The sequence below is a fragment of the Clytia hemisphaerica genome, unplaced genomic scaffold, assembly GCF_902728285.1.
Source record: "Clytia hemisphaerica strain Z4C2 unplaced genomic scaffold, Clytia hemisphaerica genome assembly, whole genome shotgun sequence".
NCBI classification, from domain to species: Eukaryota; Metazoa; Cnidaria; class Hydrozoa; order Leptothecata; family Clytiidae; genus Clytia; species Clytia hemisphaerica.
The window spans coordinates 237,497-264,940 of NW_027104432.1; the positions used below are offsets into that span (position 1 = coordinate 237,497).

General features: G+C 34.9%; 1 protein-coding gene across 9 annotated transcripts; it reads left to right on the top strand.

Annotated features, from left to right (window-relative positions):
• The first annotated feature begins 310 nt into the window (after nucleotides 1-310).
• On the top strand, nucleotides 311-27,428 carry LOC136820580 (uncharacterized). 9 transcript variants are annotated; one of them, XM_067076765.1, is made up of 7 exons: nucleotides 311-688; nucleotides 17,824-17,934; nucleotides 24,691-24,959; nucleotides 25,149-25,263; nucleotides 25,864-25,989; nucleotides 26,139-26,504; nucleotides 26,856-27,428. In XM_067076765.1, the coding sequence occupies exons 1-7, from the start codon at nucleotides 584-586 to the stop codon at nucleotides 26,877-26,879; spliced, it is 1,116 nt and encodes a 371-aa protein (XP_066932866.1). In that variant the 5' UTR covers nucleotides 311-583; the 3' UTR covers nucleotides 26,880-27,428. The 9 variants fall into 9 exon arrangements, with proteins under 9 accessions (XP_066932866.1, XP_066932870.1, XP_066932873.1 ...); XM_067076769.1 differs by lacking the exon at nucleotides 311-688 and adding an exon at nucleotides 7,802-8,006; XM_067076772.1 differs by lacking the exon at nucleotides 311-688 and adding an exon at nucleotides 11,823-11,973.
• Nucleotides 27,429-27,444: the final 16 nt, after the last annotated feature.

Sequence of the window (27,444 nt, forward strand, 5' to 3'; positions counted from 1 at the left end):
TGGAATTGAAAAATTTGACTGTTATATAATATATTGGCTGTTATGCTTTTACTTTCATAAATTTGGAAAAACCGTTGGTGTTCCAAGCTGAATAAAATTATTGAATAAAAGCAAAAGCAATACATTTTGATTAGCCTTAATATCTTTTCGCAGGCTATGCATTTTTTCGAAGCTATGCAGACCTCATCAATGAAAGTGTTTTAATATGGATATGATAAGAAACTCATTTGTTGCCATGGCAATTCTGACCACAAATTGCACAAAATATTCGTCTTCCTCATCATGGAAACTCAAACAGCAAATTACTTTCGAATTTATTTGAGATGAGATATTTTTGTAATCTGTTTTTTGATGTAAAGAAACTCAAATTAGTAGTAAGCTGGTACGGGACAGTTTGTTTTGATTGAAGTTACTTATACCTTACTTGGCGTTGAAGTATAGAAGAAACCTTCCTTATTGACTTGTTATTGTTTCGAATAATTTTACTTTTTAAGACCTGTTTAAAATAGAACTGTCTACAGACATTGAGCCTCGAGGACACTGAACACACAAAAAAAACTGTCACATTTTCAAAGATCTTACAATGGCGAATACAAGAAAGAAATTATTTCGCAAGAAATCGCTCAGCTTGGAGAGCGTACAAGTAGATTCGATGTACAGTAGTTCAACATCTACAAGCTTGTCACAGGTAACATATTTTCTCCTTATTGCATACAGAAAGGCAACAACCTCCCCTCGTCAAAGCGGGCCTAATACACGTGTACAGTAGTGAAACCTCCAATTAGCGGACGCCATCGGGGAATAGTGTTAGTGTCCGCTAATCAGAAGTATCTGCCCTTAAAAACTTTTTAATTCTGTGCTCTAATTTTGGTATAAGGTACTATTAATTGAGTATATAAAATTTTGGTCCGAAGTGCTTTTCTAGAGACACTAGGACTTGGCAGATTAAGAGAATGATTATTCAGATAGTATTTTCTACTAATCAGAGGTGTCCGGCGCCTTTAATCTTTTAGAGTGTCCGTTAATGGGCGATTTTATTGTATTAAGATTTGTTATTTTAATTTTGACAATAATATAATTGATTATTAATATTTTAATATTGATTTAAATGTGTAGCAAGCATTTGAAGAGGACACGATACAGTTGTAGTTTTTCATCAATATGTATTTTCCAACAAATCAAAATGCTGAAAACATAACTAAAAGTGTACTGACAAATTAGTTTCCCTAGAAATCAGGAAAGCCAGAAAGCTAAGATACATCAACTTACTCCAATAAAAGAGGGAAGAGATTTGAGGAGCTGCTGGTTGACGACTTGGCCATCTTTATCTTCTCTCTTTGTATTTCAGTCTTGTCTTTGTCCAAGAAAAGAGTGTGGAACTCAATTAATCTATCAATGTAAGATACCTTATCGGCCAAACCTTAGTCGGCCTTAATTTTAGTCGGCCCTAATTTTAGTCACCTCGTCAAAATTTTGTCACTAACGGCCGCTTGAGGTTCTATTTACAGTTAATTTGGCCCAAATTTTTAGTCTGCCCAAATTTTTAGTTGGCTCTAATTTTAGTCACCAAGCCAAAATTTAGTCACTAAAGGCCGACTAAGTTTTGGCCGATAAGGTATTCCACGGTATATTCTCTTTCCGCACTCAATATCCGTTTAATTTACAAAAAAATTATTGATCTGATTTGTTCATATCCTAAAATCTGAATTGATTATAGTTTATGATACTCCAATAACCTCTCCCAAAGAACCTCCTCTTTAAACAACTAGATTTGGTATGTAGCAAAGAGTTGGTGAATGTCTTTTGCTTTCTCTACAAAAAAAATATTTTAATATTTTTTTATGGCGTCAATATTTTTCCAGGAAAAACGATTGCTAATTTTTGGTAACACCTTAACTTTTTTTGTGATTATTTTGACAAACCAATGACATCTTCAGGCAAAATTAAAAGTTAATTTGATGGAGATTTTGAGAATGAGTAACATTCTAATTTTATGCTGACGTCAGAAAAAGCGTTTTTTCTAAATTTTTCAAAAGTAAATGGCCTATCACTTTTTGAGATGACATTATAATACAAGGTTTTCAAATGCGAAGAAATTTTCCGAAAAGGGAATTGTGATGTATTTTTGACGTAAACGGAAGTGATTTTCCAAAAAAATATTTATTTTATAGCTATCACGCTGAAAATATCCATGTAGGAATGTCATTAAATGGCTTTTGATTGGAATTTTCCTATCCAGATTCTTTCTTAGAAAAAAAGATCAAAATATGATATACGCATCGAGCTTTATAAATCCTAGCGCTAAGGATCTGCCTTGTGCAATTCGCCCAATCAAATGTTTTTCGGAGTTTTTTATCAAGGACAACAACTTTGTTTAACTGACACTGTATTGTATTTCGATTTGACCCACGCACATTTAGAAGTCCTATGGGGAAGCTTAGCCCAAGGCTTTTCATTAATTTTATCTCAATTTCATTGATAAATTCTTTCAGGAAGTCGAACAATTACTATCATGATTTCGTCTGTTAGATGTTGAGCCCAAAACTGATGCAACCTTGTTCCATTTTCACCAGTGTCAGGAAAGAATCAAAGTTAGGACCTACAGCTGACGGATGAGAAACTGTCTCTCTTTAATTTACAGCTAGAGGGATTATTCGTGCAAGAGAAAAAGCTATCTGAAACAAGAGAAACAGGAAAGTGAAATGATTCATTGATAAAAGAGTTTCGTTCGAGTTGGCTGTAAATAGTTTTCGAAGAAATGTCTTGCAAATGTCTCTGAACATTCATTTGCCGCATGACAGTGAGCTACATGAATAACCAGAAAGCCAACTATCTTTTCTTTACCTTACCTGTAAATTTCAGCTTGGTGCCTCTTAACGTAGACTAAAGTGATGAAAATCAGAGAATTTCAAGACATCTATATATAGCCCTTTATAAGTTTGCTCGGATCATGGCGGAATTTGATTTGCCAACGTGAGGAGAAATGTAAAACGATTATAATCTAAAAGGAATACTTGATTCAAACCAGAACTACATTATTTTAAAACCTTTGTTTGTTCTAGCATTTCAAACCCTTGAGTGGAGGATACGCAATGAATCCTCCGAGGCTCACGCCACCAAATAAAATGTTATTTTTAAGATATCACACGATTCATGGTTCAATACCTTTATATCTGGGCAAAGTCAGTCGGACATAGGGCCATTTTAAGGTATATTAAGGCGTAAAAAAACAAGAATGAATCTCCTATGTAGAGCCTCCAGGGTCGGATACAGGAGGTAGGCTATCTTATTCATGGAGAGTAATTAGTTTCCATATAAGGTAATACGATAATAAAGTACACTCTCCTCCATTGGTTATATAGCCTCCCTCTGTATCCGAGCCTGAGAGCTTGAAGCTACTTATTTACTACATAAGTTGCATGGTCCACATGTTTTTCAAATGCTAGCGCTGCATTTGAAGTTACATTCACCGTGAAGCGTACAGACAACCCACCATCTAGAATGCGAATTTCAAGAAGTTTCTTTTTCTTGCATGAGAAAGGTTGAGATTCATCACTAGTCTTCCACTTGGAAATCAATAGACACCTAGAAGCAATTTACGAAAAAGGTCTATTGGCCAAATTCGAAATTTAGCCACCTTACTTTTAGCCCCTCTACATTCCATATCATAGCGTGGACTCTGCACTCCAATCCAAAACAACTTACTAAATCTTATTCCGGTAGACAGAGGCGTAGTCACCGGTTAGGAGTGAGAAGGTAGGACACCTCGCCCAAGAAAATAAATTGACGGAAAAGTTCGAAATTTCTGTGATAGAGCATGTCTATATGACTTTATACGCTATGTTTGACATTGCTTGCAAGTCTTAACGTAACTTCTTTTGCTTCTGGCTGTCGCCGTACACATCACGTCTCTTCGTTTTCTATAGCTATAAACAGACTTTAACTTCCTTGTATTTACCATGTGCTCATCCTTACGGAGGATATCATTGTGTGCAAGGAAAACATGCTCTGATTCTGGACACAGCTTGGGGGGACATACCAAGATACCAGATTGGACACACTAACCTCAGTAGAGCTCCGGTTTGAATTAAGGCAATTAAAGGTTTTCTTCAACTATTTTCTAGAGGTCGAAGGTCTTGAAGATCTCTGGAAACAGGAATTCAAAATATTTGACAATAGAAATCGAAACATACGAAACATGAGGCCAAAACAAGAAAGTGAAAATATGATTATAACTAAGTGGATAATATTTCTCTGAATCTAAATAATTCTTAAGTTTCGATTTGCACTTTCTCTATGAAAGTAGTGCGTTTCCTCAAAACATTTATAATCAATAGTGCTTTTATCAGTTAGAATAATTTCAGCGATGTTGGCGATATCTTTAATCTAAACACGTGATCAAAAATATCTCAGTAGAAATAATTTCTTTAGTTAAAGCCCTGTTAAAATATCTGTAAAGTTTGGAATTTTGGAACCCAGGAGAAGCTGGAAATTATTTATCGACCTTGATAGAAACCCGTATCCTTGGGAAAACTGGAACAGTACCAGAAACTCCAACCCTTGGTTTTTTGTTTTCACAACGGTAAAAAATAAATTTTTCTACTTGCAATTAAACTAAAGAATTTTACAAGACACCCGAAAGTGGTGGTTTTAAAATACTACCGGTCACTGCGACAAAAAGTCTTTTTGATCCATTTCACAAGAAGAACAATGTTCCGAAATATTTTTCGATAGTGATTTTTTTACCAGATCTTTTCACCAGGAATTGATTTTCTTTTGGTCAGTATTTTTTAATCAGAATATGGATGTGGGTAAAATAAGGGTGTTTTGGACATTGCCTAACAGGCTTAAAATAGTAATTTAGCCACACTGTCTAGACTTTAGTTTCCTTAGAGTTGTAAATCAGACGGGAATATTTTCAAACATCCGCAAGGTATTACAGAAGGTCCGCTTCTTTGTGAGCGTTGCTCTGTTGAATTTCCCTTGAAATGGTGGGAGTGAAGAGTCTGAAAGGAATGATTTTCGAAGGGTGTGAAAAGTTACCCCGATAAGGTATCTCAAAAGTTTTTTGTGTTTCGTTTTTATGGTACTTTGTGTTTAAGTTTTCACCTCATATGCAGTTAAGGGGGTTCCCCACTGGAAATGCTAAAATGCTCAATATTGGTCCAATAAACTTGATATTTGGTCACATGAAAGTACTTGAGGTAAAAATAATTTATTTTTTTTTTAAATTTTCAATTTCCTTAATTTTCCTCATTTTGAGCATGATTTATTAACCATTTAGAGGGCTCCATTCTGTAGTAAATGGAGGACGCAATTTCAATCAGAATGTTTTCAAATTTTGCAGGTGCATTTTATGTAGAATTTTCCATGTTCCCTATAAATTTCTAAGAGTTTGGACTATTTTTTGTTGAGCTATGCTATTTTAAGTACGCAGTTATTAATTTGGCAAAACTTGTAGAAACTTCAAATCGTCACATTGAGCTCAATTTTTTTGCTGTCTTAAAGAAATTTATAGGGAACATGCATAATTCTAATATAAACATTCCCTGAAAATTTCAAGTGAAAAACTCAAACCGTTCTTGGGTTATTTTCTGCAGACTTTCTAAAAATTAAATGGAGAAAATATCACGTTTAAATTTTTTTCTTTACATTTTAGCCAAGAAAAGGACAAAGAAGGTCTAATTGACCAATCTTTTTGCTTTTTTCTAAAAGTTGGACATATCAGCAGTCATTCTAAGTCATTGAAATTCTTAAACTTTGAAAATGGTATTTTCCGGTGGGGAACCACCATATCTCTATCTAATTTTGTTCTCTCTTGTTAGTAACAGTACGTCAATTTTCGCAGTGCACAACTTAATGATGCTTTTCGTTTTCATTATATACAAAAAAGTGCCCAAATGAAGGGTTCGCTTGCCTGTAGTTGATTGCGTCATCAAATTGACATGTTTACACCGTAATGAATTCGATGCCGCAAAATCTGTGGATTAAATGAAAACAAAAATTGGTGAACCGCAGTTGATTGATTTTTACTCAATAGTCAATCTGTTGGGAGAATTCAGTTCCGCGTTGATAAGTTCTAATGGGCATCTTTTTAACCTCGCACTTTTCAAATTCATTCGATTGGGTACAGCAAGAAGTCAAAGCGTCATGAAGCCCAGAAACATAAGCTTTTTTATAGTCAAATATTTGTTCCCTTACAGTATCAATTATCAGACCATATGAGTACTCCCCCCCGCACCGGGGATGTTTTCGTTGCATTGCACCTCCATTGCATTTCTAAGCTATGAGAACATAATAAATAACAAGGAAATTAGGAAACAAATATTTGTTTGTTTTCCAATGTTTAGATTCAATATTGCTGTGTTGGAAAGGAAAATTCTTAGCTGATTTCAAATCCAATTCCAACATTTTACTCATCTCAGGGTAAAAAGAGGGTGGTATTTTCACAATTCCTGCTCACTCTTCATGCAAAAGTATTGGCCCAACATTGGGTCTTTCATTAGCATGTCTTTATAAGTCCGTTTTTGAACAAGCAGTGTTCTAAGTTGGCGCCTTGTTACTTCTTGTTTGTTTGCAAATATGCGCATACACACGCCAACTGAGAAAGCCCTTCAACTTTTGACTTAGTTATGTATCAGGTTAAATAAAAGTTGCAGCCAGGACTGTAAAAGTCGGGCGATCTCACACGATGTCAATGGTATTTATTGGGTAAATAAACACGGCATTTTTTTGATCAACAGCAGAACGTGATCAGATTGTTTTGTCAATTTTCGCCAATTTTGGATTGAGAAAAACAACGGTTATAGAAAATCTTCCACCCACGCTTTTAACAGTTTAATAGTGTGAAACCATAGTATAAGAAAGCCGCGGCTGGAATGATAACATCTGAACTTCTGTTGTTCTATCTCTGTCGTATTTGATGACTATTTTTTTATCAAGAGATCAGTAATGTAGCATCTTTAATGGTAAATTTTATTGGTTTGTCGTTAATACTTACTTCTCAGTGTGTTTTAGACATTAATGATATACCCTTGATAATACACTTGCATTATAAAATCATTGTAAAGGAAAGATCAACAATAAGAAATCTAAACAAGCACAAAATGGCTGGGCTGAAAGAACTCAAAAATAAACAAAGTGCCTCGAATGCCTTCGCAATATTTCAGTGAAATCTTTTTAGAAATCAATGAAAAAGTACATCTAGATAATACTGTGAAAGTTTCAACAGCACCTTCAAAATTTATCATTCAAACTGACAAGAAAGTTGTCATCTTGAATATGGTTCTTATAATTTCAATGTTGGCGAAAAACTATTTGTTCCACAAAATACCCCTAAAATATGTCCAAATTAGTTCAAGTGTTCTATCAGGTACAGATTTAAAGATATTTAGCAATTAAAAAACTTTTTGTGAAGGGAAATAAGAGGAAAAATTCAAAAATTTTCTACCAATAATAAACTGAGCATCTTGATGTTCTTATAAAGCTCGGAGACAGAGATGGAACAGCAATTAACTGAAAAGACAATGCGGTACATATTCCAGCCGCGGCTTTCTTATACTATGGTGAAACGAAACAAGAAACGGAAAGTAAACCAATCCGTAAAGACTAAAACGCATTTTATGGATGTGTAAAATTTCCTCGTTGCAAAATCATGGATTTACAAGACACCAAAAATAATAACACAACAACAACTTTCAAAGAGAAATATTGATAAAAGACAAAAAAACTTGACGCGATTGAAAATTTTCCGCTTTTAGCAATGTTTAAATGGAGGTCTATTTCAAGAACTATTAGAAGGAGTGATGATAAACTCACACGTTGGTCGGCCAAATGTTGTTGTGAGTTGGATGTTAGTGAAAGAAGTTCCTCTTTGAAGAGTCATACAAACATCCTTGTTGATATAAACAGAGGTAGCATTTGCATTTGATATTGAGGTTCGGTTGGACATTATTTTCAAAGTTATTTTGGAGTCTATTTTTGCCGTTATGGATTGCTGCAAACAGGTACCCTTTTATATGCTTAAAGTTTAATTTTTCCATAGAATACAAAAGTGTACAAAATATATGGATGGTGTCACGATTAGTCACAACGCTTATCTCAAGGGCCTGACATTTTTTTAAAACCAATCGTATTCTCCATACTTTTTTCAATATGACAATCGGATTTGAAAACAAAACAATACAATTGTTGGTATTCATGATATGCACCATTGCAATGTCTTCTACGGACCCAAAAGCTGATTGGTTGAAAGTGATGTATTGATTGATTTTACGCCACTTATTACATCAGCTGTTGGGTCCGTGATGTAATGTCAGAAAACATTGCAATGCTGCATATGAATTGATTATCCTGTAAGGAATGGATATCCGATATTTACGTTTCCAGCTGGCACAAAACGTTGTTTCAACGTTCAACTAACGTCATATGGACGTTGTGAACGTTAGATAGTAAACGTTGAAACAACGTTGTGTGCCAGCTGGGTTTAAATCCTAATCGGGTATTTTATTTTGTGATTGAATATCCCTATATCTCTGATCTTGAAATGACTATTCTGAGCTCAGGGTTCCGTGAGCCAATATAGTTGTTTTCAGCTCAAGTAAGAGTTTCTTCTTTAACGAAAGTTTGGATTTCTTGGTAATGTTTATAGGAAAATTCTTAGATTAATTTAATTGTTGAAAAAGATAGAAACTCCATTCAGATTTTCGACAATCATCATGTTATGCTGATGTTTTTTTCCGCAAGGCTAATTAATTGGTTGGTCATTAGATGAAGTAATTACTGAAACATGCGGCTTTTTGAACATATATGCAAAGTTATTTGCGTATTAAAAGAACATGCGGTGTAGTAAATGATAAAGAATGTTAGTTATAGTCCCCTAAAAATCAATCAATCTCCAAGCCTTAAAAGAGATCGGAGCTCTATAAAATTTAGAGTTGTACAATATCATGAACTTACTTTTGAAGGAATTAGAGGGTACGTCTCTGCTAGACGAGATTTTTGCTAATTAATCTTTTTTAGCCTGTCCATTAATTTGAGCCATGGGTAAACAAAAGCTGATCCTTCCTGGATAAAACCATTCTAATCCATTTAAAGAGATTCATTCATATGAATATAAATTGTAAAACACAAATCTATCATAGCACGTAATTTCTACAGGGATCCTGCAAAGACCGGACATGCCATGGCCAATTGGTCAGCCGCAGAACATGTTTAGAATAATTTTTCCTGTTTGTCTTCCACTTTTGAGGTTGCACATTGTTTTGATTTGTGTTTTGTGTTATGAGTTTTTTGGCTACGTATTCATCTGCATCCTTTTTATCATTTTTTGTGTTAGGTCAAGCAGCCATGTTAATAACCAACTTGGTTAGTATTCTCCTGAAATTCTCTCGAAACAAAATAGGGATACAATCTGCTATACGTATAGTTCTAAGACGAGAAAATGCATTCATTGGGAGGGCATTAACTTAGATCGGATTGGATTCAAATTCACGACTATTGTATTATTGACACATTGTTACTCTGAGCCACAATTTAGAAGAACTAAAAATTCATTTGGGAACAGAGTATTTTGATCTATAAATCGACCAAGTGCGCAACAGCAAAAAAAAGGACGATCAAGAAGTCCTTACAGCAATAACCCCGAAGGTATAAGAGAAACTCTTGGATAGGAAATATCTAGTTTCGAATACGTGAGGGAGATTCTAAAAATAATTCCTGGAGTTTGTTGTATCCATTTTGATAGACTATAATCATGGTCGAAATCTATTGAGAATTAAGCTTGCTTCCTCGTTTTTCGAAAATTGGAGTTCGGGCGAGAAAGTCGATTTTGGGCCATCTCTCAAATTTAATCGGATATTTCAATTTGGCTCAGGTTTATAGACCTCCAGGCTGTATTATGAGCCTTATTGGACCATTTTTGAACATTTGGATCCTCAGATTCTAAGGTCCTAAGCCTTAAGTCTCACCTTAAAACTCAGAGTTAAAACTCTACCCTTCCAACCTACTTTAGAGCACTTACAAATCGATTGTGGTTTCAAAACATCCCGGTGGATTTCCCTTTTTCTCAAATATTACGACCATGATTGTATTCTATAGTCTAAGACAAATCCCTATCTCAGAAATAAGCCCGAAAGCTGAAGAGAATTCACAAACGGTTTTTTTTTGTCGAAAAGAGTTTACAGCTGGTAGAGTTTGACGGTTGTTTCTTCGAAAATTTACCATCGATTTACCATTTTTCCGTATACCACTATTATACGGCTGAACCTCTGCGCATATACATTTCCCCCCCCCCTTTACTATCCCTGTAACGGACGATAGCATCGTCTACCATACCACTTTGGAGAGGGGATAATCTTTATTCATCAATGGATAAAGTTATGTTCATTTTTTTACCATGGTTATAAGTTTAAACAACGACATATGGCAAATACAAACCAAATACTTTTTGCGTAACGTCAGATACGTCTGAGTCTTGATAAAAACAAATCGAAAACAAAAGGCGATCTTGGAATCTTTCGATGGTTGTTTTGAACTTTTACGTGAGTCACCTCTGATAAGAAGAAAATGACACACTTAAGTTAAAGTGATATTGAGGAAAATTGAGTGATAAGAGGAAAACTTTGAAGTATCAATTAGAAAGAATTTTATACGGTTGTAACCATTCAGTTTAGATCCGAAAGGGCTAGAGAGGAATCTTTGACATTTTTCAAGCAAAAAACAAGAAAGCCCAAGCAGCTTAAAGGCCCAGCAGTGTTGGTAGTGTCAACATATTATTCCTTGGCAGGGTTGCCATACAACTTAATTTGCAGGAGTGAATTTTTTCGCTGGTAAGCCTTCAGCCTCCCCACTTTTACAGTTGTTCGGCCGGGCTTGTGGATTAGATCGCTTTTTCTATTGACTTTGGTTACATTTTTGATTTGCATAAGAGCATTGAATGTAGTCATTTCTTTTGTTGATGTTGCCAAAGTATTTCACCAACATACTCGCAAAGTAGAACCCATACTCCCTACGTTCATCAGGAAATCGGAAGGTGGTGAAAATGACTCTGCACCATTCATAATACGCTTTTATCTCAAATTCAATATGGTTGAGGAGAATGTATCTGCATTCATGTTTGCATAGGCCAGAGTAGGAATAAAAGTTTTCCCCTTTATTCTTAAAAATGCTTTTGCTGATTTTCGGTTAAGTATGATACTCATCAAGCTATCAGCCTCTTCGACTATGCCATAAAGACAGCTTTTGATCAAAGTTTCTGTTTCGCCTTAGGGTCAATACGAAAGTTGATATCGAAAAGAGGGGCACGAATAATCGCATTTTATTAATCACATTTTCATGAGTCGAAACAAAACTGATTTCCTACAAGAAATTATTTCATATTCTAGTAAATCGAAACATTCTCATTTCTCGTTTCGAAAGGTTGTAACATTATCAAAGATGGGCTTTGTTTACATGTTATGTCATCATCTCAAAGACACATTTAGAGTGTTGTCCATTCATTGCATTCTATGTTTGGAATAAGAGTATTTTGGCAATGCAGACCTTGACTGTACACTATAATTCAGAGCTAATGCTAGCTTTTACGTTAAAGGTCAAAAGCAAATTCTCAGCAGAACGTCCTGAGCTGCATTTACTGTCTCGATGTCCAAAACAGTATTCAACATTTCAAAATTCCTATAAAAAATATACAGTACGTGTTTAACTTATTGACTGTTTTGTAAAAAATGACGTCATGGAAAATGATGACCGTATGATAAATCACTTTCTCTGTTTTGTTTGTTACGACATATAAGAAAGTCATGAAATAGTAGTAGAACCCTAACATAAAAACACACGCTCAAGCAAAATTTATCGAAAGTTTCGACTAAGTTTCTAAAAGATATCAGAGAAGATATACAGTTTTTAAACGGTTCTTGAATTTGATGGTTTTTTTGAGTGAACTGTGTCCATGTGTCCATTTTCTTTTTATTGGAGGTACGTGTTTAAGATTTTCTTTTAAATAAATCATTTGACCTAGTAAAGTGTATTTTCTGTATTTTATGAGTTTTGTATTTTAATCTCATGCCGAGTTTCGCTACTGTACCTTTTGGTTTATTATATACCTGTCTTTTTTTAAGTAATTTCATTTTTAAATCTTAGGTCATCCGTTCTGATTGTAGCTAGGTCACTTAAAAAATGCAACACTGAGCATTGAAAATAAATCTGCTTCCTGAAGAATTTCAAAGAAACAAAATTTAGGAATACAGTAAACTTTCTAATCCGAACTTATTCTAGCCTACATAGTTATTGGAACTGACATTGGTGGGGCGATATTGATGAACCTTCTAAAATTCCCACTTAATTTTCAGCTGTATAAACAATATAATTTGAAATCCTGGCATTTCATCTTCATTATACGAGCCCATCCAAGCGTACCCTCTTACTGGGTCACGAAAATAGGGGTCAGAGTGAATTTTAAAAACCTTTTTAAAAAGTCCAATATTCCTTTCCAATATTTTAGTAATACACGATATTTTTATAAGAACTTTTTCTATAAATTCTATGAAGATCAAATTTGCAAAGTTCTAAGAATGTTTAAAGAGCCTAAAAGAATTTCGTTAATTATTTTCTCTTCTTAAAGGTTATCAGTTTTCTCCTTGACAAAAAAAAATGCGGGCTCGTTGGGGATTGATATTCCCGCGTGTTTTTATGATTGAGGAAGTCAAGAAATTCATTCATTTGATTACTTTTAGTGGGGACAAAAATTTAATTATAATTTTCCACTGGATATTTTGGCACATTTTTTCCACTGGAAGGGAACGGAACGGGTCTGTGAGAAGAGGGTGTTTTTGGAAGGTTTACACGAAATCGATTTGTTCTTGGATTTAAAAACGGAGTATTATTGATACATCATTATATAGTTCCTAAAAAAAGATGTTAGGATTAGAAGATACTTATCTTATTGTGATATATGATCTCTGGTCCCGACTAAACATGTAATCTTTTATAAACAAATCTCCCTAAAAGTTTCAGATGCCAAAGAGAACAGCCTAAAAAGTCTGCGAGCCCCTCTTAGCGGCTTGCGTGATGGTGTGATTGTTTTTTTCTTGAGTGATTGCAATTTTTTTTGGCATGATGATCATCCTCGATTTTGGGATACCTTTCAATATTCTTTTTGCAAGTTGGACTAATATATGAAGTAATTTGGTGATGAGAGGTGCTCTGCTGAGGGAACATCCACTACTAAACGATTGAACTATATCACAGTAATTGATTTTAATTTAAATTTTTTAAGTATAATTGCTACAAGCCTTTCAACCACAAATGTGTTAAGCTGATGCAATAATCTTTCGATACCTTTTTCAAGGTTATGTTGTGGTTTTGTTGATAATGGAAAAAAATCATTAGCAATCGAAAATAAATATTCTGAAACTTCAACGATTGTTCCTTCAGATTTTTTTCTCTGTTTTTGTATTTTTGATTGCCATGCGAAAGCTTTAGTCAACCACAAATCATTCCCAATACATAAAATCCCCGACTTCAGAAAATTTCAACCCTATTGAAAAGTGCAATTAATTTTGAGTCTGAATTGATCCACACGAGACCACAGACTTTTGCACTTTTCCATTGTAACATACCTTTTCGACTGTAGCCGCCAATTGCCGCGCGGGCATTTATTTATCCGATTCTCCCCCCTAAAACCATCCTAGTCTCTTTTCTCACCTATAGACAATAGAAAAAGTTGTAAAAAAGCATTGAATCGAGTTTAGGGAGATCATTAAATAATGAAGTGGCACGCGCCCGACCGCGCGACTACGATCGAAAAGGTGTATTAAAATCTCCTTTGAAGTCTGGGTTTTTATCACGGCGACCTCGCCAAAAATACAAAAGTTATTTTGTATATGTCTAGACTATACAGTAAAATTTCATAATTTCGTACATCGAAAACGAAAGTGAAACCATGACAGTGACAAAGAATAAAAGTCTTAGAAAATAAGAAAAGTGCAAAAAATGTAGCAATGCAAATTTATAAAACCGTCGCATCGTGCGACCGTTTCTTATCCATTCTTTTCACTTTTATTGAACCTCATCCACACTTGACAAGAACTTAACTAGCACTTTCCTACTAAAGAAAAATCAACGACCAGTTTGTTAGTTGTTGCGGAAGTTGTTGGTAGGTAATATTGTTTACACATTTAGCCCGTTGCCAATTAACCTTGTCAACCACCTTCTAGCTTCCTTCAGGCTTCAATGAAGAACTTGGAAATTGCTGTATGGTTAGATTCGTTCTCACTGAAGTCGCGTTGAATAAGATATTACCGAGTCTATGTATCGGAGGATATCAGGGCGATGGTAAATAAAATCGATACAAAACAAAGTCGATAGTCGATGTATGGCTCTATATCGTAATTGCTCACCTGAACAGACGACAGTATTTTGGTGTTTTTACCGTCGTCGAGCAAAGTGGACGGTGATTTTGGAGACATGTTAACTTTGCTTTATACTGTCCACTCGATTTATCTCGAATACATAAACTCACTATTACATAAACTTCGCCTGGGAGTCTAATGGTGAAGTTGAGTGTGTCTCGACCGTCTGGAATGTCTAATATTGCAAGGGGGGGTTTCAGGGGGTACCCGATTCCGCAATTCCGTCAATTTTTTCTCCAATTTCCGTCCAACCGTCTTAAATTGAACCAAAATTCCGTCACCGAAAATTCCTTTGAAATTCAATATTTTTGTCGAAAATTCCGCAAATTTTGAATATCTTTTACCAATTCCGAAATTCTGCTAAATTCCGTTTTTCCACACTAAAATTGTCTAATTTTCCGTCTCCGTCAGAGTACCCAATTTCCGTAATTCCGTCTAAATTTTCGCCAAATTCCGCCACTCCGTCCGAAAAAACGGCCGATTCCGCTCCTCCGCCAACCATGAAACCCCCCCCTTGCAACAGTCCTTTAGACACAAAAGCAAATATTTATCGTCCAATTACGTAAAACTTTCAAGTACCTTTTTGGAAAAATGCCTGACTAAACATCATTGTTATATCAGGCATGTTAGACAGCACGCTTTTTCCAAAAAAAATGTAATTTTCCGCCATACTGAACAAAATATATTTGAAACATTTCGAAACTAGACGTAAACTAGACAATAAAGTCCAGTTTTATGCTGTTTTTACATTAGAGCTCGTTCCAGCCTGTCAATCTAATGGTATTAGAAAAAGGCTTGGATGTGAATGAAAGGTAACTGAGCTGGCGAAATAAGTATCCAGCAGTTTTTCTTCCAATGTAAATGGGATATCTATTATAGATTGTTCATTCAGCCAGGAAGTGATGCTTAGAGTAAACACCTCTGTAGGTGGAGCCCCGGTGGAACTTTTTTCCTCAATGGGGATAAAAATTCTGGATCAGGTCCGGTCCAACCGTTAAACATTGAATTTTGAATTGGGAATAAAATAAAAGTTAATTTCCAAATGGGGCTGAAATTCTAAGGTATTTTCCCAACGGGAACGAAATTTTTGTCAATCTTTCCATTGGGCTGGGCTCCCAGCGGGTCTGTGACACGGGGGTCTCTTAGTAAGTTTGCGACTGTAAACAAGAGCAACCCGGAGTATCCATTTTGTTTAGCTGTCTATCATAAAGACGCTACTCCTACTCCCACTGTTCTCCATTTAACCCCAGTTTGTCTCTTTAGTTACTGAACATCAGGCAGAGAGGCACCAGATACCATTTAAGGAAGGTGCAAGCCGGCTAGGGGTGGAACCAACAATCTTGTGAGCTGAAGCTTCATGCTAATGTCGCTAAGAGTGACGGGGGACGTGTCGCTATTGATACTTTAGCTTCTAATAGTGATTAAACCGTCTAGATAACTTAAGTTCCACACTCGCTCAAAGTTTGCATGTCTGAAATGGTTCATTCAAATATATTTTCTTACGAAAGTATAAATCAAAACATTGCCACTCGAAAGTCTTTTAAAGGTCGCTGCGTGATGGTTAGGTTTTTCGAAAGATGACTTATTTGCGTGATAATACACTGTTGTTTAAAACCTCTTTAAGTTTTAAAGTAAGTTTCGATAAGTATCTCTATATATATATATATGTGTATGGGGATGAGTTATAAAAGTTTATTCATTTACGATGCTTAGTGAAGAATATTTCCTAATGACGAGAAGGGGTTCTTCATTTCGATAGAGCTTGTATCGCTTGTCTTAGATTCAGCTGAACTCGGTAAGTTTGGTTTTCTTATCCACCAATGTTTTGTTGGAGAAAGCTTTTAAAAAATCGATTTTGTGAAACATCCGAGAGAAATCAAACTTATAGTGTTTTTGAGAAAAGTACGGAGAGGAAAATGGGTTGTATGTAAATTTGGTATAGTGGAAAAGATTTTGAAGGATTTAACGAAATGTTATCTTCATCACATGGAAAAGCTTCTAATCAACACACTTTTCCATGACCTCTGCTATATAATTTGCTGTGCTGAGCTAATTACATAGGAGATTAGAGATTACATTTGAGAACTTGAAATGACATCTGAGTGTTTTGCTGACCCCGTGTTTATTCACTGAGAGCGGAACAATTTTTTGTGGATACGATTTTGATCCTTAGAAGCAAGCAGGATTGAAATCAGATTTTTAAAAGGAGGAAGCATAGTTTGTCTATTGTCAGCAACGAAAAAAGTTTCCTTTTGTTTTCGAATAAAAAGAAAATTCTTTTTCTATAAAGTCACTACTAGAAACTAAGCAGCAACGTATTTCGAAACTCTCATATTTTATCTGATCTGAATAAATAATATAATAGAAAACGAAAGGAATGTTACTACCAGGGGAGCGCGAGTTTTCATCCATTGAAACGGACAGACAAAGAGAAATATATACTTTCGAGTCTTCGCTTTCGAATCGAAAGATCCTCTGGTGGAAATATTTTGGTTTCATGCAAACATCATATAGAATCATAGAAAGAAGTTTGATTTTCTTGTTCGATGTGGTTGAAGTTGATGGAAGATAACGTAAGATTTGGGGTAAAATGAATATATATTCCTTTTTATCATTTTTATGAAGAATTCTTTTGTGTATAGTGCTTGCTGGGATATAGGAGCGTTTAAAGATTCTTGGGCAGATTTTTCAAAAAATGAGTGATCAAAAATATCAATGATTACCGAGTTGAATTCGTCAAAAGTATTTTATTATGAGAAACGCCTACTTAAATCTGGAGACTTAAAAACCTGTCGTATAATGGTATATTTTATTTTTCATAACTTACGGTATGAAAATATAAATTGCTTAAAGAAGCCCAAAAGGTTTTCGTGATGGCTTGATTGGCGTTTTTTCAAGTTCGTGGTTTCGTGATTTAAGATTTCAAAGTGTGTGATTGCGTGATAAAGTTTTATTCGATTAAAATGATTGACTTTGATATTCATCCTAAAGTTGTATGTGTGTCTGATAAAACTCCAAATTCACCGACGCTATTATACTTTGAAACATACTTTAAATCTTTTACTGTACTTTCGAAAGAAGATGAGCTTAATAATCTTTAGAAAGTTTAACATCATTTCGGTCCGTGTCCAGACAGACAAACAGACAAACAGACAAAACAAAGCTTTGCTATCTCTCTATACTATATCTTTTTATAAGAATGGTGTTTTTTCATTTCATCATGGGTATTTTTATTGGGAATGAAAATTATCTTTAAATATTCTACTCACAGTATTCTTAGTCACGATCAGAATTCAACCTATAAATTTTACACGAACACTTTTAGCATGAAAGCGAGTTTACAACAATAGATTTTGACAACTGATGATAACCCTGTTTCAATTGTAATTTCAATCTCTGTTTTTCTTCTTTTCAGCAATATTCGATTGACATGAGCGATATGAAATATTTCGATCCACTACATTCGTCATACAATGAAAGCCTTATTGACGGTGGCCACGATGAATTCGGCCAGAAGATCAGACAGGTTGGTCCAATTTATAATCTCTTCTAGAAATCCATTTTAAATGATCCGTATAAATTGCGGACCAGAAATTCTATTTCATTGGTCCATTTAAGAAACTTTATTGTACCTTTGAATTTTGAATCCCAAATTCCTTTAATCAAAAATCATTTTCGAATTTATGAAGAAGATGATCATTTGAGAAAGATGGTTCAGCTTACACGAGACACCAGTTCTTCCCTTGACAAGCATTCATAATTTCTCTTTCATTTGACGCTATTAAAGCTAGACCAACATTCTCATATATATCAACACAGCCGACTTACAAAACTTTAGAATTTACTTTGCGTACTCGCAAACTGCAAAAAGAGGCTTCTGGTGGTCGCAACCGAAAATGCTAAAATAAATAAGCAACATTGCACAATCGTGAAATATTTGGTGTTAGGTCAATTTAGTCTTCGATTGTCTTTTTGCTTCGAGTTGCGGCTTACAACGTGGTGAGGACCTCTTCAGTTTTTCCTAATTTTTTGGTATTATGTCTTTTAAATGCCTCTTGACTCGAAAGTAGAACGTATTGCCTGATGAAAAGGCTGGCTGCCAGTAGATATTTTCTGTGGTGAAGCTGGAATTATTTTATAACATATGATAAATATAGAATAATGCAGTTGATACTTCATTTGATGTTAAGATTATCCACAAAGTTGCAGGGGGGGTTGGGGGTGATTCGTAAATGATTATCTTTCTTACAGCTCGAAAACCTCTTACAAGCGCTACAAAAATATATTTTTACTAAAAGATCCAAAAATTCTGACTAAAATTTGTTTTTGACGAGAAGTTTGGAAAGTTTCACAACGCTTCAAAAATCAGGTAAATTAGTCAATATTTACGCCCCAGGATGGTAAGTAAACCCGGGGTTAAAGGATCAAACACAATTTTCATATCGTTTTGAATCACTTTCATTTCCAAAAATAAGCAAAATTTTCAAGCCCTTTTTTCATGATCACTCCTAGACGGCGCTAAAAGCAGTCACTCGGATAGTCTACAATTCTGTTTGATTTTTTTACTTCCTTCTCCAATAAGTCAGTGAAAGTTTCCATATTTGAGATTTGTCAATAAACGGTTTTTAGACCAAGGCTGTCTCTTCCTCTCATTATTGGTCCCTAAAGATTTCTGCGATGAAACTTCGCCAATTATGAAATTGTAACTAGTCATAGCTTTCACTAAATGCCCCCACTGAAAGGTCATGTCATGCACTTATAAAGCTTTTAATGCTTTAAAGATTTATAAAGCTTTTAATGCTTTAAAGATTGAAACATAAAAAATAATCAGGAATAATTAATTGATTTGATTATTGATTGATTTAATTATTGATTGTATGATTTAATTATTGATTGATTGATTGATTCTCTATTGCTACTTTGCCTAATAAACAATAGTCAAGAGGATACTGCGGATAAAATTGATCAAAAAGTTCTGCGCCATCTTAAATAGGGCGAAATAAAAAAATCAATCCTAGCTAAGGCCCGGACTCCACTCGCCTACGCTGTGATTGCACTTCTCAAGCAAAATCTTTTATGTTGTTGGTCAAAAGAAAAATAAAGGAATGCCATTGTGGTCCATTCAGACGTTCAGTCGAGAAATCTTGAAATGCACCTAATTTTTTTAAAAGTGCATAGTACTTTTTCATGATGCAATCTTTTCTCCAATCTGAAAGGATTGAATCCATTAAGGGATTAAGATGATCGCAGCGCAGACAATGAAGAGACGTGCCTTCAGGAAGCTAGACTTTTTGAGTTTATAGCTATATACTTTCACTTCATGGTGTTTCTGTATGACTGTCTGTGTGCCTAGTCTAACCACCTTTAAATGCCTTCGGGAAGGTCCCTCCTAACTTGGAAAGCCAGAATTGGAGCTATTTTACCAAACTACTGGAGCGCAAGTTATTACGTAGGCTATCACAACTGAAAAAGTTGAATGTACGCCTATACAAACTTAGATTTACCACACTGAACAAACAGTGAAAACACTCTAATGAGGTAAATCTATTTTGAAGACCAAAAAAAAAGTTTGTTTTCATATGCATACATTCTACTTTTTTGTACTTTGCCGGTATCTTATTTTACCAAGTTAAGAAAGACATTCCTGAGTTACGACCATATAATGGTCTTTAAAGCTCAAGAAGTTCTATAAACAATAAAGGTAGTTATTAATAAAATAACAAACAAAGATAAATTACAGTTTGAACAAAAATATCAACAAAATGTACATTTGAAAACTTGAGCAAACTTCTTTAAAGATTCCAGAAAAAGAATTGAAATCATTGCTGAAATGAACTGAACTGAAATGAACGCTAAATTACAGTATTTATTCAGTTTTAAAGACAAGAAACAAAATTAGCCATACAAAACACTTTTGCCAGTCAAAGACGAAAGAATCAGCTAATCATCATAACCAGTCTGCCATTTTGTTTGATTTGATTTGCAAAAGTAATATTGTAATTCGTGTTATGGTGTAATTATATACTTTTTCTATAATTTGCATTTATAACACTCGTTTCAGCTTTTCAATGCTAAATCAAAACTAACGAAATGTAATATATAATAATGGTAATAGCATATAACGTAATATGAAAATGTGTATAACATTTACCGCTGTATAATTTACCGCCATATTTTTGCGGAACACTTAATTGGCCGGAAATCAAATTACAAACAAAAACGCAAAGATTCGAGATTCCAGTCCAATATATATGCGTGAAGCTATGAGTGCCTCCTCGTCGCTGCGCTCCTGCGGGGGCAAAAATATCTGTGATAAAACTCGGTGACTAGTGAAATTATAACAATGTCAAATACACCCCCTTCTCACAGACCCATCGGACTGAAACTCGACGGGGACGGATTGCCGATATTTTTACGACTGGGATTTAAATTCCATTGTTTTCAAGTCAAAAAATTCAGTCGGGATAAAGAAAATTTTTCCAGTTGGAAGGGGTCCCAGTGGGTCTATGAAATAAGGGTGTTCAAATAGGAACTTTTTTCAATTTTCTGGCTAAACATTTGATGCAGGTGCTTGAACCTTGACCACATCAAAAATACCATTGAACCTGGTGGATACATATTAGCCTTTTATCGAGCAGCCCTTATAGGCTATTGTTGTTTTTACAGCTACATCTTAAGCTATTCTAAACATTATCAAAAGGTCTGAGAAAGGTCATCTAAATCATAATTAAGAGGTCAATCACGTGGTCAAGGTTCCTTTACTCTAAATTACAGTTAATTTTAGGTATTCAAGAATTTCCTTCCCTTTTCTTGTAATTGCCTCTTTCATAAATAGCCACGAGATCGTAAAGATAAAATTGCGGAATGTTGCACCAACCAACTGAAAGGTCAACTTAAAGTTAGTTTCTAACGGAATAATTTTCTTCTGTGGCATTTTTCCCTTCAACCTTTTGAACTTGAGGAACATTTAACGGCTAATCTATCATTATTTAGAATTGAATGCCCATGTAATTGACCCCTTGATTGTATAGTTACTGTCAAAAACAAGACTTACTATGTAGATGATAGAGGATCGTGCAAAAAGGTTTTTGATATGAAATTTGTTCGGAGATAATTCAGTGAGATTTAGCAATTTAATGGTAAGGGGTATGGACAATATCATGTGTACAAGAAAAGTAACGTAGGGAGGATTTGATTGTTAGGGACTATGGACTATTTTATAGCAAGTCTATTCATTGTGTGGGTAAGAGAGCAGATGTAATAGATTTCGTTGTCATTGGGACGAAAATAATTTTCAACTGTGTAGATGGCCTAAATATGCATAGCTTAAAATATGAAATCAGCATTATTGGACTATGTTTAAATATACACCTTTAAAACTTCACATGGATTTTCAAGGGATAAAATGTTGGAACTTTTCGTATACGTGAAAAAGACATTTAAGACCTTTACTACGTGGGATAACGTTAACGAGAATAGATTTTTGTGGGTTGTGAGAAAAGATTCAAAAGCGTAATCGAAATTCAAGCATCGCTCTTTTAGTATTTTCATATTTCACAGGATTTGCGTTTTAGGACATGTTCTTTCTTTTACACCACTACTATAAATCAACTTTTTATGGCTGAGAACTCTTTTCCGAAGTTGATGGCGAATGAAAAACAATCATTTATCGCCAATTTCTTTCTTGAAGGAACATTTGCACAGATTTATGTAATTATCCCCTGTCAATTGATTAGAAAAGAATGTAACAGACAAAAAATTAGGACACTTGTTCACTTATGTTGAACTTGTTATTCTACTGTATCAGAGTTACGTGTAACCCAGCAAGCACACAACGTTGTTTTAACGTTCAATTTACGTTATTTGGACGTTATGAATGCCAAATGGACGTTGATACGACGTCGAGTGCCGGCTGGGAAGGGTCGTAAAGAAATTCCAGGTCCACTACACGGGTAAAAATGAGTGATACTGACATTTTAGGGGAAGGTTCATTTCTCGATAGAATACAACCAGAGGGGTAAATGTGAGATTGAGAGAGATAAAAAGGATTAACGAAAAATAGTTTCTGTTCCTTGATGATAACACGTTTCAGTTACTGTGGTTTTCACTCTCTAAATTCATTTTTTCCATGTACAGCTTGCGAAAGTGGGAAAAATATTGAAGGAGATGAAATGTTTTATACGTGCGATCATCTTATTTACTTGGAAAGCTTTTTTCCAACGTTAGATGGATGTTATTTTAACGTTGGGGGATTTTAGATTACATCTATTCTTGATATTCATGACGTAATCTTTTATACGGAAATACCTGAAAAACACCGGGCGTTTGCCACCAGTCTTGAATTAAAACAATGAAACTGGTAGCAAACGCCCGGTGTTTTTCGTGTGTTTCCGTATGAAAGATTACGTCATGAATATCAAGAATTGTTTTGTTGTTTTGCAGCTTGAAATACGGCGTGTTTTCTCCAAGGAAGGGGGATACTTAGGCAAAGACGGGTGCCAGGCCTGTTTTTTCATCTTCCAAAGTCTCTCTAAAAACAGAAAATTTCAAAGAAACTCCTCTAAGGGTCAGAAGACTCACGATAATTTAAGAAAACATTTTTGATTTTGAGAGAAAAATTTGTAAAAAAGTCTCTCTAAGAGTCGGTTTTTGTTGGTCCTCCCGCACACACCCCTCATACGCAAACCCTAGTACCCTTCCGGGGGTTTCTCAAACTTAAAGTAACGTTGGCTGGTAATAAAAGTTCAGTACATTATAGTTTCATTGAGGGATAAAATTTGAGAATTTTTCTCTCGCCAGGGAAGACATTTTGGTAAATCTTTTACAATATTGGAGATATTTCGTGGTTTTGTTTCTCTAGTAGTTTCAGACTGGATTAATATTTAAATTTATAAAATGAAAAGATAAAATGAAAATTCTGAGAATTTAGCATATTTTGAACGTCATCGAAAGAGTAGAAAGAAAAATGAAACAAAAGAAAGGCGAAGACAATAACAATGAAATGAAGTTGCTGAGTCACAGTACAAAAGCTGTTGTTCTTCTTAAGATACGTTTTGTAACTGTAATTTCTCACTGAAGCTTTTGGTTGATAATGCGAAGTGAACTGTAGAAGCCAAATACTTTTAATTTTAAAAAGAACCGAAGAAATTCCACAATATTAATTAAAGTTTTTTTTTTTAATTTCTTAAAGGATTTTCGAAAAGCCTTTTCTTCATTTAGAAACGGCGTTCTTTAGTCCTTGCTAACTTGAAAGAGAATAGGAGCGTTATATTTGATGAAAAGTTAAAAGAAACAGTCATGGAAAGTAAAATATTGGACTAAAAAAATTAAGAAGAAGATTAACATTATTTCTCTTATTTACTTGTTACACTTTGAGGGTATTTTGTTATATTGAAACTTCACTTTTTTGGAATTGAGAGAAACGCAAATTTCGGCCATTAAACATCGAACAATGAAATCAAGAAATAAAGTTCTAAGGGACACGTTGTATACCGCTGTTGTAGGTATATTTACGAGAAGAAGACTGAGAAGTAGAAAAAGTTTGGCTTGGCTGTTACAGGGTTGTAGTTAAACACTCGGTTAAACATTTTATATTTTTTTATCCTTAATTCTTTTTACTTAAAAAAGAACTTAGAGTTGCCAAGATAGGCAAAGAAGAAACATCGTTTGAGGGGCTGTTTAAATAATGGAGGCGGGCTGGCCCGGCTAGGTGGGTTGGATTTTCAAACATTACGTCACAGTCTTTGACGAATCAAATGGCTAGAAATAGATCACGTGACGGTTGAAAATTATCCTACAACACTTAGCATGAACATTCCCTTATTCAAGAATAGTGAAGCGAGTTTTCTGTTCTAAAATTTGACATCTTCGACAATTCCCATCTCATTTTTTTCTGTTTCTGGGATAGAGCCGTACGGTTTAAAAAAAGTGAAAAAAACAAACAGAAAAGATATTGCAAAACGTTAGGATGAGGTCGAGGGAAAAATAGCGTCATAGGATTTCAGAGTTTGATCCCCGTGAAATACAAAAGTAAAATCTGGTAGAATCTTCGAGAATTTGATCAACTTTTTAACAATTTTCGTTTATGTCGACATAATCAAGGTTCCACGGTGGAAACAGACTTCTCTTGTGGGCAATTCAGGAAAATCTTACTTCAAAGTTTATTTATTGTCGCTCTTATCAGATTATCTTGCTTCTTTTTCAAGGCTAACAGGAGCTCGGCTCATTTTTATATATTTTCTGATCAACCCCAAGTTATCTCATTTCTTATTCTTTTTTCTAGTTCTCAAAAACAATAATGGCGTGTAAAAGTTGCGGTACACAGGACAACGGAAATCAACAGCGCCGGCGGACCTTTCATTACACAAAACAGCCATACCAAGAAGACTACCCTTCTACACAACACGATCAGCATGAGGTAGACTACCTAAAACACGAAATGGAGGAATTGCGGCGTGATAACAATCGAATGTTTCTCGAAACCACGTATCTACGGAAAGAAAACAATTTATATTTGAAAAGACTTAGGGAAGAGCATATTCTGCGGGAAAGGTGAATTGATTTGTTAATTCATTTTATGGAAATATTCTTTGAGATTTGTGACTTTCGTCAATGACAATGTGACAGAAATCAACTCAATATTAAAACCAAAAGAGCTTATACCCTGCCATCCCCATTGACTAATACATTATACCTGTGCAACGATGAGACAGGAGTATTATATAAACTTCTTTTTTACAGGCTTATGCATCAGTTAGACGAACAAAGGCATCATCAACAGAACACACAAAATTCTTACCAAGATATTGATTCCCTCAACTCCAAAACACTCGACTCAGATCTCATGCGAGAACAAGTAAGGCTTGAATATAATCTGATTTGAAAATACTCAAAGGGTTTTTACTATTTGTCATTTGGGAAATCCCCCATGAACCACAAGTGAAAATTAAGACAAAACTGTTTTGATTGTCTGTAGGCTATTTGTATAATTATGATGTGAGCGAACGTACACCTAAGGAGCCTAGGCTGCTGGGAAGGTCTGAGACAAAAGTCACTCCCACCTTCTAACTGGAAGGCTACAGTAATCTGTAGATGGATTTGTAAGGAAGGTTACATAAATGTTCGACGAAGTACATTGAGTACTGAGAACGTATCCTGCCTTCAGAATGGTCCATGACTGGCTACTTGAGTGCGATTGGTGTAGCAACATTCCATTGGTGCAATGTTGTAACTCAATTCAGACTACTCTCGTTCACAAAGTATTTTCAAGGATGTACCTTAGGAGATTTGTAATTAGTTCTCGCCAAAATTAGTTCCCTAAGGTATGTTGAAACTTAATCTCAACCAATTTCGAGAGAAAATATAAGAAAGTTGTTGGACAGCAAAAAGTATGGTGTAGCAGTGAAGATTCAAGTATAGTCAAAATGTGTATTGTTTTCAATTTTCTTTCTTTTAGTTAAAAGCGTACAGAGACGACTTCAACGAAGAGAAGAGGATACGTGAGCGATATTGCAGAAGGAATGTTGAACTAGAACATGAATTAGAAGAAGCTAAACGCACCATGGAAATACAACAAAAGAAAGTAAGTTCAAATTTGAAGCACGTGCGTGAGATATTGATATTTTTGTCTCTGTGAAGTATTATTTCAAAGAATCTTGGAAAAACTCAACAAGAAAAAACTAGAATTTTACCATTTAATGAAAAAAACACTTCCTCTTTCAAAACTTTCAGTTAATATGCTACGCACAGATCGTATCACACCCATTACACAAACTCGATGTACCTCTTATATACCCCTCATCGGGCGTCAATAACAAATCTCACAGCGCCTCATCATCTCCACCCTACCCGCCTTGTCCTCAAAACAACAATAATGGGCGGATGCCACGTATCGCGCGTATAGAAACGAAGAAATATCCAGCAAGCAGTAGTGATCATATCATAGAAGCAACTCTAATGTCAGGTGATCTTCCAACAAGGATTAAACGAGCATCTTCGATCGACTCTTGTAAAGATGGACTAACAAATCCTTCATTATCTTCAACAACGAACACAAAAACTCAGAACAGTTTTACGTGGTCCTTGCATTCTTCTGATGTAAGTAAAAATAATTATCAATAGTTCCTAAATTCCAAAGAGAAAACCTTTACGAACAGCCTTACTAAATTTTGTTTACAACAACTTTATTAATAAACGAAGAGTGATTAAAGACCATCTTTTTTTATTTATTTTCTTTTACTTTAATGGAATAAATTAACGCGGGGATTAAATTTCGTGGATTTCGTGGATTCGGGTGTCATCCGCGAGATTAAGTCCAAATGGGAATCTGGAAAAATCTTATCCTTATCGTTTTGAAAATAAAATTTTTGTCCATTTCATTTTTTGCGGTTAAAATAGAATGCCATTAAAATTGACGAGTTTTGAGAATCATTTTAATTTCAATTTCAGGATGCTCCACCGAAATACAGTTGAAGAAGCAGAACAGCAGAGAAACGGTTGTTTTTGGAAGTAACACATCAGAGGACAAATTGCTTGTGCATTCCCAATAAGGTGGTTCAAATAACTACAGCGTACGGGAAAGTGTGCAGAAGGTTTCTGAGACGGAAAGTTATCAAGACGTGATACATTCCTCAGATATCATGATAGCGAGCAATTCAATAACGCTTCTTTGAATACCATAACAGAAGCTCGCACTTTCTAAAAAGAAAAGTCGAAATCCTTGTGGTCGCGATGAATCAGACACAAAGAAACATGACCAGAACGCATTGATTTGATGGTTTTGCCGTCACAAGGACACACCTCTGTTTGTCGGGTTGAAACTTACAAAGTTCGCCCAGCGCGTACATTTAAGATTATACCAGAGTTGTTTTTATCGTGAGTTTTTGTTAATATCAATGTTAATTTTATATTCTGTCATTAATTATTTTACTGGTCTTTGAGCAGACTAAGTATAGTATATTGTTTTGTATCATATTGAACTTGTACATAGATTATTGTATCGGAAGAAATTTTAAAAGCTTATTCTTGTGGTTTTTTA